General features: G+C 44.6%; 1 protein-coding gene across 2 annotated transcripts in view; it reads right to left on the bottom strand.

Annotated features, from left to right (window-relative positions):
* WAC (WW domain containing adaptor with coiled-coil) overlaps nucleotides 1–18,245 on the bottom strand; it is a 2,564,300-nt gene that overhangs the window by 2,185,688 nt on the left and 360,367 nt on the right. For both annotated transcript variants that reach the window (XM_044066675.1, XM_044066674.1), the window contains exon 4: nucleotides 455–558. In XM_044066675.1, coding sequence (XP_043922610.1) covers nucleotides 455–558 — 104 coding nt within the window. The remainder of the gene's footprint in view (nucleotides 1–454; nucleotides 559–18,245) is intronic.

The raw sequence follows: 18,245 nt of genomic DNA, 5'->3' as shown, positions 1-18,245 counted from the left end.
CATACCCAAGCAATCAACAATATGCAGAGTATGCTTACTTGTGTGATAGAGCAAGGAAGTTTAAAAAAGGAAGTCACCACGCTATGCATTTCTAAGTAGATGCAAATGAATATTGCAAGTGATATATGTGTCAAGATACCAAAGCACAAAAAGAGATTATATTTTATTATTACTTAAGTCACCGAATCTTAAACCATTAACTATAGCAACTATACACTAAGTGCTAACCACAATAAAATTAAGAACTTAAAGGTACATCAAAAGTGTTGCTTCCCTTCAGGGTAGCAGCATTAAATGTTATCCTTCTATGGCATTCTGCTCATCTACATATAACAGAAAGAAATTTAAGAGTGATTATATTTTGTCTCTAGATATGGGCAGCCACCAGTAATATAAACAAAAAGGAACAAGGCAAGTTTTTAAAATATACCTGAACCCATAATGGACTACTTACTAGATCTGAAGTTTTACTTGGATTGCTGGTAGCATTAGCAGTGTGTGAATTGGTGCTGTGATGAGTGCTGTGATTATGATTTTCTTGTGGGGAATAACTTGTCCCTGAAATGAAAAGAAACAATTACCAGAAACACCAAAATAATAGGACAGTAATAATAAAATACACTTGCTTTTATAACTGTTTTAATTATAACTCTAGCTGAACATAAACATGCATGCAATTTACATACAGAACAATAAAGATTTAAGATTAAGAAAGACATTTTTTGCTTTCTCTCAGAAATATATCTTGGCTAGCCTCAACAGCCTCCAGATCACTTCTCAAGTGATTTCCCACTGAGAAGGGGCACACTGCATCTTCCTCCATAAGACTGTACAATTGTTACAGGGCTTCAGTGATACTCCTCCAACTGACTCACCACTTCTGCACTCTATGACAAATGCCATCCTGCTGCATCCTCTGACTTTCAAATGCCTTTCCCCCTTCTCCTTAAGGAAATTTACTCTCTTGGTTACACAATTCATTTGTATTTTAACATTCTTCAAAGCTAAACTTACTCTCACGTGCTCCTCTATGTCATTACAAACAAGCAATGACATTTTCAGGGGATGTGGTTAAGTAAATGTACCTTTTAATATCCATCACCGCTCATATAACTACAGTCTTACTCATCAGCACCACATTTCCAGCTAACATAGATGGCAATATTCTGTCATCTTCCTGCTTCTATGATACTCCCAACTCAGTTAATCTCTGCATACAAACTGGAGCTACAGGACGCCAACAGAGATATGCAAATATTTTTGTACATGTCTGCATTTTGCCAGAGTATTTCTAGTGATTTTTATATGCATCTGCTACTTTTTTAAAATGTTCATTCAAAAGTCAAACTACATGCCAAAAAAGGGCAGCTATAACTATAACAAAGTGAAATGCAAAACTTAGGGTAAACAAAAGTCATACACTTGCAATATAGCTTGGACTGGATGAGCAGGTCCATCCATTTAAACGGCACACAAGATGGTATCTGAAACTTTGCCAGGATAACTAGCCCCTCTACTTTTATCCATAATTGCCTATGCGAAAACCTTCCTCTCCAAATTTCAGATAATACATGTAAAACTAAGCATAAAAAGTAATTTGTAAACTCTAGAACATGTCAACAACAAAGACAGAAGACGGATGAATGGGTAATTTCTTGTTCATTTACTCAAAGCCTATCACTATGTGAAGTACATAGCTTTCGTATCCTGTAAGAGATGCATCCTCACCAACAGCAAAACTTTCAGCCTCCCAGATGGCCTCCTTTATGGGGACATTCCTCTGACCACTGCAGCCTGAAAGACAACCTAGGTAGTACACCTGTGTAAGTAAACTTAACAGCAGACCTCTGAATAATCAGTGCTGCAGTAGCGTTAGCTATATGGGGTTAAATCCTGCCAAGGATGCAACAGCCAGCCAGCATCCAAAGTTTCAAGGCAGCTTCAATGGGCTCAAACCATTAGGCAGCCCAAGCAGAGCGGCCTAAAACAGAGAACGGATCAAGCCCTTCAGAGCTTTCATGCCAATAGAGTGGGAGGCTGAGCCCTGAAAGTAAAAGAAAAAAATATATACCTACCTACACACACAAACACACACACACACACACACACATTACATATAGATATGCATAAAGATATAGATATGATAGAAAAAGAAGTTATGTACTCACCATAACGTTCCATGTGAGTTGTTTATCTCGTCTTTATTCTCACGGATGGGTTCGGAGCCGATCCTCGGCTCCGACACGGCCGATAGCAAAGCTCAAAGTTTGCCAGTAGCTCGAGACCAAGCCCCTTATCCCACGATGCATTGCTGGAATTACCTCAGATCTTGTTTGCTGCATGTATATATATACTCCTGTAAGGGGTGCACTCCCCAAGAAGGAAGAAGTATTGAACAAACAGGATGATACTAGCCTCTAGGTCAACTATCAGCCAGGAGGCGGATGGAGGGAGGGACGTGAGAATAAAGGCGAGATAAACAACTCACATGGAACGTTATGGTGAGTACATAACATCTTTATGTGAAGTTGTTAAATCTCGCAGTTTATTCTCACTGATGGGTAGTGTCACTAGCACCCGCAATCCTGGGTGGCTCACTGGAGTACATTTTTCAGGACCATAGAACCAAAAGACGACCTGTCCCTGGAAGCCTTATCCACTTTGTAATGAGTGACAACAGTATGAAGCTTGGACTAAGTGGCTGCAGCACAAATGTTATCAAGGAGCAATTTAGCTTGAAAAGCAGAAGACGTAGAAACTGCTCTGGTTGAATGAGCCTTTACTTTGTGTGGCAAAAGTATGTTAGCAATTGCATGAACAAATGAGAAACAGTCAGATAACCATTTTGAAAGGGTTGTTTTAGCCACTGGTCTACCTCTTCTGGCCTCCGAAAAGGATACAAAAAGTTGATCCGATTTTCTAATATCCTTAGACAAGATAAAATCTGAGCAGTCTGTACACGTCAAGTTTGTGCAGCATGTATTCTAATTTGTTGGAATGGTTGGGAAAAAAGACTGGCAACTCAATGATCTGATTGACATTAGACTCAGAACAGACTTTAGGCAAAAAGGAGGGGTTTGTTCTGAGAGATACTCGATCAGCATGGAAAATCATATAAGGAGGTCTGATAGATAATGCTTGAAGTTCTGACACTCTGCGGACAGAAGTAATGGCCACTAGAAAAATAGCTCTCCAGGACAAGAATTTGAGATCACAAGATGATGCTGGTTCGGAGGGGGTGAAGAATTATTTGAGATAGCATAAAATTCAAATTCCAGGGAGAATAAGGGATTTTGACAGGAGGAGGCCTCATTTGAAAAACACCTTTGAGAAAAACCTTAGATAACTTATGGGCCCATAATATTTAACCCATCCAATCCAAGGTGGAAATTAGATATAGCGGCTAATTGAACCCAAACTGTGCCAGCTGCTGCTCCTTCCTTAAAAATCAGTGTCAAAAACTCTAAAATGGATGACAAAGGAGCTCGGAAAGGGTTAATTTTTTGTATACTGGCCCAAATGGCGAACCTTTCCCCACTTACTGCGATATAGTTTTCTGGTGGATGGCTTATGAGAAGACAATAGAATTTGACTTCTGTCATCTGAGAGTGAATGAAGCCTGGCTATTTGGGGAAGTGGATCAGCCAAGCAGTCAGCTTTAGAGACTGCAATGAAGGATGGAGGTCCCCTGACGGGTGTGTCAGGTCGTCTGGAACTGGGTCCAGGATCCATGGATCCGCCAGCAGATGATGAAGAAAAGGGAACCAAATCTGTCGAGGCCAATAAGGGGATATAAGGATAACAGTCCTTCCCAGGGACTTTGCTTTCTGTAAAAACATGGGTATCAATGGAATTGGAGGGAATGCATATAGGAGACCTGGAAGCCAATCGTGTACAAGTGTGTCTCTTGGGGGATGTCCCAGAGGTGGTAATAGGGCAAAGTAGCTTCTGCATTTGGTATTGATGTGACTGGCAGAGAGGTCGCAGCAAGGATGGCCCCATTTGCGGAAAATCATGTCCGCAACATGTTGGTTGAGAGACCACTCGTGAGGCAACAGGATTGCCTTGCTCAACTTGTTCGCTATCACAATGGATTTTCCCGGGATGTGCGTTGCTAACAGAAAACGCTGGGATGACACAGCCCATTGCCATACCCTGAGGGCTTCTCGACAAAGGGGATAAGACTTGGTTCCGCCCTGTTTGTTCAAGTACCAGACCACTGACATGTCTGTCTGAATTGCAATTGTCCCTAGAGGAAGAGAGCCCTGAAAGTACTGCAACGCCACAAGTACTGCCCTCAACTCCAGGACATTGACATGCAGATAGTTCATAGTTTAGTACTAAGCTAACTGCCCTTGCGAGCCATTGTAAGCCTAGCCAATTATCCCTTGTGAGGCTCAAACCCTGCACCTTGTGTTTGTAAGGCAAACACCTTAACCATTAGGACACCCTCTTAATCCGTCCATGTGCCTTGGGCAGTCTTTCCCTGAAAATGCCCCCCCCCCCCAAACACCCTATCTGAGAAGCGTCCGTGGTCACAGTAGTTACTGGGGGGGGGCACAAAGGGTCTTCCTATTGTGACATGAAGAGACATCAACCACCACCAAAGGTCCCTCTTGCAAGAGTTTCTGATGAGAATCATATGGCTCATTGGCAATTTCTGGTAAGATCACTGAGCGAACAGGAGCCATTAAAGAATTCGCATATGCATCCTTGCGAGTGGAATGGCTAGAATTGCTGCCGCCATCAAACCTAGTACCTTCAAGACGTCTCCGGCTGTAGCTCTGTTATTCAACACCAATGCGTTGAAGTGTTGGTGAAGAATTGAGACCCTTTCAACTGGAAGACGTAGAGTGGTGGTTGAGGTATCTAACTCTGCTCCTTTAAAGACGGTATGCTGTGATGGCAACAAGGCAGACTTTTCGAAGTTGACTGTAATGCCCAAGTGGTGTCAGAGTAGATTGCGTTGCCTGAATCAATTGATGCCTGGTGGTGGCAGTAAGGAGCCAATCGTCTAGATTTGGAAACACCTAGAATCCTAGACGCCTCAGGTGAGGCGTGACTACTGCCATGCATTTGGTTAACACTATGGGGGCTGTAGTGAGACCAAAGGGCAGGGCTTGAAACTCATAGCGATTGGCTCCCAGCTGGAAATGCAGGTGATCTCTGGAGTGTCTGTCCATCTTTATGTGGTAGTGCGCGTCCTTGAGATCGATGGAACACATCCAATCGCCTTTCCCTAGAAAGGGAAGAATGGTCTGAAGCGTGACCATTCTGAACTTATCTTTTTTTTACAAATTGGTTGAGTTTGCTGAGTTCCAAGGTAAGTCTCCAGACCCCTGTTTTCTTTGGAACCAAAAAGAATCTTGAGTAAGTTCCGAATCCTGTTTGGTCTGCTGGGACTGGCTGGATGGACTCTTTCTAGCAACCTGCGGACCTCTATAGCTGCTTGTTCCCTGAGACAGGGTGGAAAATCCGGGATTCTGTTGACAGGAGTGGGAGGGGAAGAGAACGGTATGAAATACCCTCTGGAAATGATGCCTTGTACCCAGGTATCGGATGTTATGCTTAGCCAGGCTTCTGGGGAAAAAGATAAGCGACCCGCGACTGCCTCCAGAGCCGGATAGCCAGGTCTCCTTTCAGAAGCGCTGGTAGGGCTGGCCAGAGAACTGGCCTCTGTCACCCTGCTGTTGCGGACCCCCCCCCCCTGCCGCGCAGGCAGAGTTTTCCATTATAACCCCCCCTTCTCTGCGTCTAGAGGGGGTTTCTCCACATGTGTCCAGAAAGGCTCCCTGTGCTTTTCGGAACCACATCTTTCCGCCCTTAGGGCCCTTGGGATAGGGCAGAGTAGGGGTAGAAAAATGGACTCCAATGGCAAACAGAGTCTTGCCTTCCTGCGGAGCCAACAATTTGACAAGGCCTGGTGCCCGTAAAAGCTTCTGCACCAACCGGTCCATATCCAGATCTGAGAGGCTGACAGAAGACTTCGAGGAGGGCACCAAGGGTGCTGACTGGAGCAGAGGAGATGAGGGAATTTCAGAAACCGGCTCCAAAGCTGGGATCTGGCTCCGAACAGAAGGGACACTCAGTTCAGAGGGCAGTGGAACCGATGGCCCTACACCCTCCATTTTTTTCAGCCTTTTTCGATACTTTGTTGTCACCTGAAGACTTGGATGACTGAGGATTCACTAGCACCATCCTGGTCACCCAGTGCTTACGAGAAGGGGTGCTGAAGTAAACCCATAGCCACCAATTTCCTTCTCCTCTCTAAAAGTACCCTGGAAGAGGAGTGACAGATGCTACAAGGGTCTTGGAGGTGTAATGCCCCTAGACAATAAACACACTGAACGTGCCAGTCAGTGACTGACATTTTTTTGTCCACAATCTGTACATTTTTTTAAGCCAGATTTAGGATGTGGCTTCTCTTTCTCATCCGACATCTCTAGCTATCTGGAAAGTACAGTTTTGTACCTACCATAAATGTAGATGTTAGAGTGTTCACACTGCTGCAGTCATCACACTTGGGTTATCTGCCATCAAGCGGTCCCGCAGGTCGGCCCGAGTTCCAAAGTCTTGGTCTGGCGTCGGTTGCTGTCGCTTCTTCCCTGACGTCAGTGCGACAGGGGTATAAAAGAGGCAGCTGATGCCATTTTCTTCAGTTTTTCTTGCCCCAGATGTCAGATGCCCCCAAATAGGAAGGCAATACATAATCCTAAGTAAATTACATAAGTAGAAAACAACAGCTACAGCTGTAAGCAAATACACCATATAGAAATACATCTTAGAGATTGTATAAACAGGGAGCTATAGATAAAACCCAGGTAAGAAGAGGGGAAGGTGGGAGGGTAACCTGGACTGCAGCAGTGTGAACACTCGAACATCTACATTTATGGTAGGTACAAAACTGTACTATGTTCAAAGTGTCACACTGCTGCAGTCATCCCCTTGGGTTGAATCTCAAAGCTAAGGCTGGGTGGTTGGTACTAAACAGGGTTTGGAGAAGCTAGCAGGCCATGCAAAACTGCAGTGGCAAAGCCAGCTGTGGTTTTTGAGTATAGTGGTAAGTGGTAGTGCTTGGTGAAGGTGTGCACTGAACTCCAAGTTGCAGCTTCCAAAATATCCTTGGTTGGTACCCCTCTGAGGAAGGCTGCTGATGTTGCTGTAGCCCTGGTGGAATGAGGCCTAATGTTACCAGGTACACGTTTCCCATGGTGTGTGTAGCAGAAACGGACACAATGTCCTATCCATTTTGAAATGGTCTGTTTTGATATAGGCTTTCCTTGAGATCCTGCAGCGTAGGATACAAAGAGCTGATCAGATTTTCTGAAAACCTTTGTTTTATCCAAGTAGAAAAATAATTGCCTGTGAATGTCCAAAGAGTGTAGGACCCTTTCCCCTTTATTCTGGGGGCTTGGATAAAAGGTGGGTAAATGAATGGCTTGGTTTAGAGACACACTGGATACTACCTTTGGCATAAAGGAAGGGTTAGTTCGTAAAGAGACTCTGTCTTGATGAAAAATGATGAAAGGCTCCACTGCCATTAGAGCCTGCAGCTCAGACTCTTCGTGCTGAAGTTATTGCTAGCAGCAGGGCAGTTTTCCATGATAAAAATTGTAAATCATCTGAAAAAGCTGGCTCGAAGGGCGGTAGTGTAAGTTTTTCCAAAACAAAATTGAGGTCCCAAGTTGGAGTTGGTGCTCTTCGGGGGGCCTTATGTTCTTAGCCCCTCTGAGGCACTGTCTTAATAATGGAAGTGAAAAAATAGGAGGATCCGTGTTGTAATGAGCTGAAACAGCTGAAGTGTGGATCTTTATAGATCCAAAGGAAAGGCCTTTGTGCAACATCTCAGTTAAATATTGCAGAATCTGAGGAATATTTGGGACAAGAGGATTTTGGCCTTTAGCCTGGTTCCAGGCGAAGAATCTTTACCATTTGTCTGAGTAGGTTTTCCTGGTGCTGGGTCTCCTGGCCTCCAGCATGACATCCATAACAGCTGTAGAGAGAAGTGTTGACTGGTTGTTTAGATAATCTATTATACAGCCAGATTTAAAGTCTTGAGCTGGCTGTGTAGAATCTGATTGTTTTGCTGAGTCAGCAGGTGAGGAATTTGAGGTAAAATCCATGGTGGGCCTTGAGCCATGTTCCTTAATATTGGATACCAGTGTTGGCGTGGCCAGTCTGGAGCAATGAGTATCATTTGTGGCCTCTCTAATCTGGCTTTTAGCAGCACCTTTGCCAGAAGAGGCAGTGGAGGAAAGGCATACACTGTTAGTGTTTTCCAACTGAATGAGAGGGCGTCCACCTTCCCAGCTAGTGTGTGGTATGTCCTTGTGCAAAACTTTCGCAGTTGGTAGTTTTGGGGGGAGGCAAACAGATCTATGTCTGGGCTCCCCCATTTTTGAGTTATCATTGTGAATACTTGCGGGTCTAGTTTCCACTCGTGAGGATCCATGATATTTCTGCTTAGTTTGTCTGCCAATGTATTTTTCTTTCCTGGCAGGAATTGTGCTTGTAGTTGAACTTGGTAGGTCAGTGCTGTGTTCCACAAGGCCATTACTTGCCTGCATGGGGGGTAGGAATGTGTGCCCCCTTGTTTATGTACCACATCACTGTGGTGTTGTCCGCCTTTATTAGAAGTTGCCCTGGATGTAGGAGGTCCTTAAAAGCTGTTAGGACATTTTGAACAGCTAGCATCTCTTTTTGATTGATGTGGAGATTCATTTGATCTGCAGACCATTTGCCCTGAATACAATGTCCTGCCATGTGTGCTCCCCAGGCGTAATCCGGTGCATCTGTTGTCATTGTTTGCCTGGCTGTGGGCAAGGTGAAAGGCTGACCCTTGTTGAGGTGACATGCCCGAGCCCACCATAGAAACTCCTGTTGAAGGCAGGGAATTAGTGGTATTACTGTTTCCAAGCTGTGGCTGTGTTGAGTCCATACGCTTTTCAGGTACCATTGTAATTTCCTCATATGCAGTTTGGCATATGGTATTAGTAGTATGCAAGATGCCATGAATCCCAAGGCCTGAAGAATTTTTCTTGCAGGGAGTTTGGTATTTGTTGCCATCATTTTGAAGTATTGAGTCAGTTGTCCTTGATTGTCTGGCGTGAGATAAGCCATCTGGGCCATTGTATTTAAGCTGGCACCCAGGAATATTATGTCTTGTGAGGGCACTAGTTTTGACTTCTTTTCGTTTACTGTGTACCCTAGGCAACTTAGTAGGTTTTTTACAAATGCCAGATGTTTTAAAAGAATGTCCTTGCTGTCTGCTTGAATAAGGCAGTCATCCAGGTATGGATATATTTGGATTCCTCTTTGTCTGCAGTATGCAATTACTGGTGCCAGGCATTTTGTGAAGACCCTGGGCGCAGTAGATAAGCCAAAGGGCAGTGCAGTGAATTGGTAATGAGTTGTACATGCTATAAATCGGAGGTATCTTCTGCAATTTTGTCTGATAGGGACATGCAGGTATGCCTCCTTGAGGTCCAATGTTACTAGCCAAGCCTTCTTGCCCAGCATGGGAAGTTGCTGTAGTGTGAGCATCTTGAGTTTGGGTACTTCCAGGTATGTGTTTAGAATTGAAAGGTCCAGAATGGGTCTCCAGGCTTTGCCCTTTCGGAGAACCAGAGAGTTGAGTAAAATCCTTGTCCTTGCTCCTGTGTAGGAACCTACTGAATGGCTCTCATGTCCATGAGTGCTGTAATTTGTCTTTGAGCCTCTGCCCATTGACTTGATGACAGGTTTGGCATTCCTTTTATCCTTGGTAAAAGTGTGAAAGTGGAACCTGTTATCCTTGAGTTACAATATTTAGGACCCATTTGTCTTTTGTGATGATGTGCCAATTGTCTGCAAAAAGTGCAAGTTTTCCTCCCAAGGGAGCTGTCAAGAGTGATTTGCTTGGCAGTCTGAGGGGCAAGTCATTGTGATTGTCTTCTGATAGTTTGAGACCTGTCTTCTCCACCTTTCTGGGCTGTGGCACCCCATTGTCGTGGCTTGTAAAAGTCTTGTGGCTGACCTCTGCCCCTTGGACGTCTGTATTTGCCCCTCTGTGGTCTGTCAGAAGTTGGAAATGTCCAGTTTTTGGTTAGCCAATTTCTGCTGAAATGAGAGGGTTGGACCTGTAAAAAATCCTTGACCGTCTGCATAGATTTTGCCTTATCCTCCATTTTCTTTAAAACCTCTTCTGCTTTCACACCAAATAAAACATCCTGCTGTAAGGGTGCATCCAATAACTTTGCTTTAACATGATCAGGTAAAGTCTGTTCTTTTAACCAAGCATGCCTACGAATGGCAGATCCTGTTACAGCTGCTCTGCAAGAAGCTTCCAAGAGGAACTAAACCCACACACAAGGCTGCTGTTTAATCTTAGCCTTACTACAGGATACGTACCCAAAGAGTGGCGTACAGTAACAGTGGTCCCACTTCACAAAGGCGGTGCTTCTACGGACCCTGGAAATTACCGCCCCATAAGCCTGACGAGCCTGGTCTGCAAAGCTATGGAGAGGATCATTATGGAACTCAAACAAAGACATTGGGGACCTACAGACATTGGATCCTACCCAATTTGGCTTTGTCAAGGGCAGATCCTGCCTTTTGAACTTGGTCGACTTTTTTGAAACGGTCACTAAGGCCATTGATGAGGGTAAGGCAGTTCACACAGCCTACCTTGACCTTGCAAAAGCCTTTGACACAATACCCCACTCGGGCATCATAGACAAACTCACCAGCTTAAATGTAAACCCATATGTCACAAGATGGGTTGCAAACTGGCTCAAGGACAGAACCCAGCGGACACAAACATCCTTCAGAGAGGCCTCATAGAAACGGATAATTGGTGCCAGAGCCATGGCCTAAAGCTGAACGCCAAAAAATGTATAGTCATACCCTTTGGGAAAAACAAGGTACCCACAAATTACCACATAGGTGGTAATCCATTAATGGAAGAGGTAATCAGGGACCTAGGGAACCAGGTTGACAGTAACCTCTCATTTGACACTCACATTGCCAAAGTGGTTAGGAAGACCTTCTATATTGCCCACCTTATCATGAAGGGTTTCACATCTAGATCAAGAGAGGTCATTGCGCCCCTGTACTCTTCTCTTATCAGGCCAATGATTGAGTACAATGCCCCATTTGGGTTGTATCTTACCCGACACCTGCAACAGTTGGAAAGACCCCAAATGTTCCTCACCAAGAGGATAAAGGGTCTTAAACATATGTCATATGCTGCCCGACTGAAAAAACTCCAGCTCTATTCAGTCGCATACCGCCTACTCAGAGGTGATCTGTGCCCGACGTACAAGGCCATGTCCAATCCGGAATTAATGGACATGCTCCACCTCAGAAAATCCAAATCCATCAGAGCCACGAGAGCAAGAGACTTAAACCTCAACACAGAAATAAATAGGACGTGCTGGAGGGACAGATTCATAACCCAGAGGCTCCCTACACTCTGGAACAGAATCCCAATCCATGTTAGGCAGAGCCCCTCACTAACTCTATTCAAGAGAAATCTTGACGAGTGGATGGGAGATCGTAGGTTTACCCCGGGGGTCATCTCTGTGTCACTACTAGACAGAGGCACAGTAAACTAAACCCTAAAAGGGTGTAGTATTCTCATCCTAAGGGGTGGTGAAAGCCACACACACTCAGGCTAGGCTTATAAATGCCCTAGGGCAGATAGCCTAGTACGAACCTATGAACCTATCAAATCCACATTGCAAAGTATGTTTTCCCACTTGCTCTGCTGAATGCAACAAATCTTGCATTTCCTTGTAATCAGGCTGCTCTGTATGTGTGCTCATTTTTTGTCTTGAGACATCAAATATTGTTGATATTTCAGCATGTGAAACTGGCAATTTAAGGCCCTCATAGCTAGAGTAGCTGAGGTATATACTTTCTTTCCCCATCTGTCTAGTGCTCTAGAATCCCTTTCAGACGGTACAGGATTTTTAGCAATAGAGGCCTTAACCCCTTTGGGACCCTGGGAAATGGTTTCTGGGTCAGCAACAGGGCTTTATATAGGAATTTATGTGAGTCAGGGACTCTGCAGTATCTGTCTGGTTTGGCTGGTGCAGGAGGTAATGAATCTGGGTTAAGGCTAGATTCTGAATAAACATCATCCACAATGTCTAACACAGGTGGAACAGCAAGGGGTCTGTGCTGGGGTAGTAAGAGGAACTCTCTGAGCCTTTTCTTAGAATCAGAGTAATCCTGGCCTTCCCAGTGGAAATGTTCCCTCATGGTATGTAAAGTTTCACCAAAAGAGTAGTCTTCTGGGGGAGATGCTGAAGGAAAAGACTCAGCATCAGAGTCTTCATAAGGGAGAAAAGAGTACTCCTGTTCCTCAGAAGAATCTGAGGTAATGGAAACCTGGTCAGAGGAAGCGTAGTCCTCCTCCTGTCTAGGCCTTTTGTCAGGTGGGGGATGGGAACCCCTGATTAGGGTAATTAAGTCTTCGGCCATCTTAAGCATCTGTTTCTTAGGCATGGGGCCTTGCACTGGAGACTGCTGTACAGGCTTCCTTACTTTTAATGGAGTTTTCAGTTTTGCAAAGGATTTAATAGTATGTGTAGTCGGTCTGAAGACACCTTCAGCAACTGACGGCCGTTCAACCACACCGGAATCCCCATCAGCCATGAAGTCGGAAGGGCCTAAAGATAAAGGCTCTGGAGGCCCTGCAATCTCCTCTTGGGAGTCAGACACAGGCTGGGGTTCTAAATCAGCGGTCGTCAGGGGCTGTGTAGGCGCCTCACTGAAAACCGGAGAACCGACGACTGGCCTAGCAGAGGCCTCGGTGTCTGGTTTGGGTCTCTGCTACCTGTCCTTATCTTTGCGCTTTTTATGCATCCCGGTCGTCTGTTGCTCTGATGGCATGGTATAATTAAATTATCTACCAAAATAATGTCGGGTGAAATCAAACCAACGTTTAATAGTCAGTTTGTTAAACCTAGCACAAAACCGACAACCTGTGATGTCGTGGTCTGGGCCTAGGCAAGGGATACAATAAGAATGAAAATCCTTATGAGGTATTTGCTTCCCACAAGAAATGCAATTAACTTTTTCTGACATCGGACTGAGGCAAGAAAAGGTTACCCAACGGGGTACTTGGCTTTATTGAAGACTTCGGTCTGAAATTTGATTTGAAAATCTCAGGAGTCTGCCGACCAGCACTTGCGAACTGCTTCTGCTTCGGGCACCGCGCAGCAAGAAAGACTGAAGAAAATGGCGTTGGCTGCCTCTTTTATACTCCTGTCGCACTGACGTCAGGGAAGAAGCGATAGCAACCGACGCCGGACCAAGACTTTGGAACTCGGGCCGACTGCGGGACCCTGACGGCAGATAACCAGTGTGATGACTGCAGCAGTGTAACACGATGAACATCACCGAGATCTGTGCCGCGGCAAACTAGATCTCGGGTAATTCCAGCAGTGCATCATGGGATAAGGGGCTTGGTCTTGAGCTACTGGCAAACCCTGAGCTTTGCTATTGGCCGTGTCGGAGCCGAGGATCAACTCCGAAATCATCACTGAGAATAAACGGCGAGATTTAACAACTTCACATACAGAAATTTATATATAGACACACACAGGCAAATTCAAATAACAAAAAGGGGGATGGAGGGACTTCCAAGATTGCTGCACTCTAACAGCTTAATTTCACTCAGTGTGAAAAACTCAGAAGAGAGAGGCAATGAACTTGTCTTCTCGGGTAAATTTCAGCAAATAGCTAGCAAGTGCACTGTCTGGATGCCAGCAAAAAATAAATTCAGAGAACATCAAAAGATCAATCACAAACGGTGAGGAGAAAAAGTACAGTTGTGTACACTTATCATAAATGTAGATGTTAGAGTGTATTCACTGTTGCAGTCATTACATTTGGGTAATCTGCTGGCAGGTTGCCCTCAGTCGGCCTGAATTCCAAAGTCTTGGGTCCTGCGTCGGCTGCCGTCTTCTCTTCCATGACGTCAGGTCGTCAGGGGTACAAAATATGCAGCAGACAGCATTTTCTTTGTTTTTTCTTGCCCCCGATGTCAGGTGCCCCCAAAAAGGTAGCAATATTCTAAATATTTAAATATATATACATGCGTCAATATAAACTTTACCTTTATCTACAAGCAAATACACCACATAGGTTGTAGAAGATAGAGAAGGAAAGATAAACTGTAGAATGATAGGGGATGGCGGGAGGGAAACCTGGACTGCAACAGTGAATACACTTGAACATCTACGGTAAGTGCACACAACTGTACTATATTCTTCGTGTTTCACTGTTGCAGTCATTACATTTGGGTAGAATCCCAAAGCTATGGTTGGGAGGCTGGAGCTAAACAGCATTAGGTGAGGCTATAAGGCCCTGCAGCACTGCAGTGGCAAAGCCTGCCCTGGACTTAAGAGTAGAGAGGCAAATGGTAATGCTTTGTAAAGGTGTGAACAGAACTCCAAGTAGCAGCCTCTAGAATGTCCTTGGTTGGTAGTCTTCTGAGAATGGCTGCTGAAGTAGCTGCAGCCCTGGTGGAGTGAGACCTAATGCCCTTGGGCACAGGTTTGCCATGGTGTAAGTAGCAGAAACGTATGCAATGGCTTATCCACTTAGAAATAGTCGACTTTGAAATAGTCTTTCCTTCTGATCCTGCAGCATATGACACTAGTAATTGCTCAGTTTTTCTTAGTCCTGCTCAAGTAGAATCTTAGCTGTCTGTGTACGTCCAAGGAATGCAGAATTCTCCCCCCTTTGTTCTGGGGATTTGGATAAAAGGTTGGCAGATGAATTGTTTGGTTAAGAGCCACACTGGAAACTGCCTTGGCATAAAAGTAGGATTTGTCCTCAGAGACACCCTGTCTGGGTAAAATATGATAAAAGGCTCTACAGCCATGCAGGCCTGTAGCTCTGAAACTCTTCTTGCTGAAGTAATTGCTAGTAGCAGAGCTGTCTTCCATGATAAGAACTTTATTTCAGCGGTAGCAGTTGGTTCAAATGGAGGCAGGGTGAGCTTTTCCAACACATAATTGAGGTCCCATGCAGGTAATGGTGATCTTCTAGGAGGCCTTAAATTTTTGTCTCCTCTAAGATACTGCTTTAGTAAAGGATGAGAAAAGATTGGTGGCTCTGTATTGTAATGAGCCGAAATGGCAGAGGCATGGATTTTCATTGATGAAAAAGATGGGCCTTTGTCAAGCATCTCAGTTAAGTACTGTAATATCTGAGGAATATGCAGTTCTGCTGTATCAGTTCCTTGTGCTCGATTCCAAGCATAGAATCTCTTCCATTTGTCAGCATAAGATTTTCTAGTACTAGGCCTTCTGGCTTCCAAAATGGCATCCATCACAGCTTTACTGAGAGGTGTCGTCTTTATGATCACAGGATTAGCCATGCTGCCAGGTTCAGAGTCTGTAGTTGATTGTGCAGGATCTGACTGTTTTTGCTGGGACAGTAGTTGTGGTTTTTGAGGCAAGGTCCAAGCTGGGTATCGAGACAAGTTCCTTAGGATTGGGTACCAGTATTGGTGGGGCCAGTCTGGGGCAATTAATATCATCTTTGGCTTCTCTTGTCCGACTTTTAGGAGGACCTTGGGTAGAAGAGGCAGAGGAGGAAAGGCATAAACGGATAGGTTTTTCCAACTGAAGGATAGGGCATCCACTTTCCATGCTTGTCCGTGATAAGTCCTTGTGCAGAATCTTTTCAGTTGATAATTTTGAGGAGAGGCAAATAGAGAAATGGGGGAGCCCAGACATAGACCTGTTATCCTGCTGAAGACGAGTGGATTTAGTTTCCACTCATGAGGATCCATAAGGTTTCTGCTTAAATAGTCTGCCACAGTTTTGTTTTCCTGGCAGGAATTGAGCTTGAAGATTTATTTGGTTGGTCAAAGCTGTGTCCCACAGTGCCATGGCTAATCTGCAAAGGGGGTAAGATTGAGTGCCCCCTTGCTTGTTTATATACCACGACTGTGGTGGTGTTCATCTTTATCAGTAACTGTCCTGGATGAAGTAAGTCCTTGAAGGCTGTTAGGGCATTTTGAACAGCTAGCATCTCTTTCTGGTTGATATGTAGATGCATTTGATTTGGTGCTCATATGCCCTGAATGAATCTTCCTGCCATGTGGGCCCCCCAGGCATAATCTGATTCATCTGTTGTTAAAGTTTGGCTGGCAGGGGATAGAGTGAAGGGCCGTTCCATGTTTTGGTGACAGGCCTTTGCCCACCATAGAAACTCCTGTTGCAGGCAGGGGATGAGAGGAATCATTGTTTCCAGACTGTGTGAATGTTGACTCCATAAACTTTTTAGGTACCATTGAAGTTTCCTCATATGCAGTCTTGCATATGGAATTAGTAGGATGCAGGATGCCATGAAGCCCAGAGCCTGCAGATTTGTCTTGCAGAAGACTGGGTTTTTGTTGCCATCAGTTTGAAGTAAGTAGTCAGTTGCCTTTGTTTGACTGGCATGAGGTAAGCCATCTGGGCAGTTGTATTCAAGCTTGCACCCAGGAATGTTATCTTTTGAGAGGGTACCAGTTGTGATTTCTTTTCGTTTATTGTGTACCCTAGGCATGTTAGAAGCCTTTTCACAAACGCCAGGTGTCGTAGAAGAGTGTCCTTGTTCTCTGCTTGAATGAGACAGTCGTCCAAGTAAGGATATAATTGAATACTACTTTGTCTGCAAAATGCAATTACTGGTGCCAGACACTTTGTAAAGACCCTGGGTGCAGTAGATAAGCCAAAGGGCAGTGCAGAGAATTGGTAATGCATTAAGCCAGCCTTGAATCTGAGGTATCTTCTGCACAACTGTCTTATTGGGACATGCAGGTATGCCTCTTAGGTCTAAAGTCACCAGCCAAGCATTCTTGCCCAGCATGGGCAGAAGCTGTTGCAAACTGAGCATTTTGAATTTTGGAATGTCCAGGTATGCGTTCCAAATCGATAAATCCAGTATTGGCTGTCAGGCCTTGTCCTTTCTGGGTACCAACAACAGTCTTGAGTAAAAACCTTGTCCTTTTTCCTGTTCTGGTACTGTCTGAATGACCCCCATATCCATGAGGGACGTAACCTGTTTCTGTGCCTCTGCCCATTGTTTTTTTTTGGCAGATCTGGCCAACCCTTTGTCATTGGCAGAGTGTGGAAATGGAATTTGTATCCCTGTGATATGATGTTTAGTCCCCACTTGTCCTGGGTTATTAACTGCCAATTCTGAGCAAAAAGTGCTAATTTTCCCCCTATGGGTGCTGCCAACACACAAGTGCTTGGTGTAGGCAGAGGGAAGTAATTGGAATTGCTTTCTGTAGGTTTGCGCTTTATTTCCTCCAGATTTGGAGTGGATGCGCCCCATTTGCTTTGACCTGTAGGAGTCTTGAGCCTGGTACCTGGAACCCGTAGGGCGTCTGGATTTGCCCCTTTGAGCTCTGTCTGACACAGGAAAGGACCAATTTTTTTCTAGGCCAGTGTCTACTAAATCTAGGTAGCTGCACTTGTAAGAAATCTTTAACAGTTTGCATAGGCTTAGCTTTGTCTTCCATTTTCTTTAAAAACTCTTCTGCCTTAATTCCAAACAGAGAATCATGCTGTAAAGGTGCATCTAGCAATTTAGCTTTAACATGATCAGGCAAATTTTGTTCCTTTAACCAGGCATGCCTCCTAATCACAAATCCAGTAACTGTGGCCTTGCAGGAGGCCTCTAAAGAATCAAAACCACATTGCAAAGTATGCTTTCCAACTTGTTCAGCTGCATGCAATAATTCCTGCAATTCCTTATTTTCAGCACATTCTGAAATCAACATCATTTTCTGTTTCAGCAATCCCATAACATGTTGCTAGTACTTAAGCATATGAAATTGATAGTTTAAGGCCCCGATTGCCAAGGTTGCGGATGTATAAACCTTTTTTCCGCATCTATCCAGTGCCCTTGAATCTGTCGGAGGGGGTAGGGTTTTTTGCTGTTGAGGCCTTAACTCCCTTTGGATCCTGTGAAATAGTTTCAGGATCAGCAGCAAGGTTACTAAATAAAAATTTATGAGAGTCAGGGACCCTGTAATACCTGTCAGGCATACTGGTAGCCGGAGGTAAGGAGTCAGGGGTCAGGCTGGACTCCGAAAACACATCATCCACAATGTCTTAAACAGGGGGAATGGCTAAAGGCTTGTGCTGAGGGAGGAAAAGGAAATCCCCGAGCCTCTTTTTTGATTCTGAGAAGTCTCGACTCTCCCAGTATAAATGCTCCCTAAAAGTATGCAAGATTTCTCCAAATGAATA

This window comes from Protopterus annectens, chromosome 3.part1 (genome assembly GCF_019279795.1).
Source record: "Protopterus annectens isolate FY-2018-M chromosome 3.part1, PAN1.0, whole genome shotgun sequence".
NCBI classification, from domain to species: Eukaryota; Metazoa; Chordata; order Ceratodontiformes; family Protopteridae; genus Protopterus; species Protopterus annectens.
This window is presented reverse-complemented; position numbering and strand designations above follow the sequence as displayed.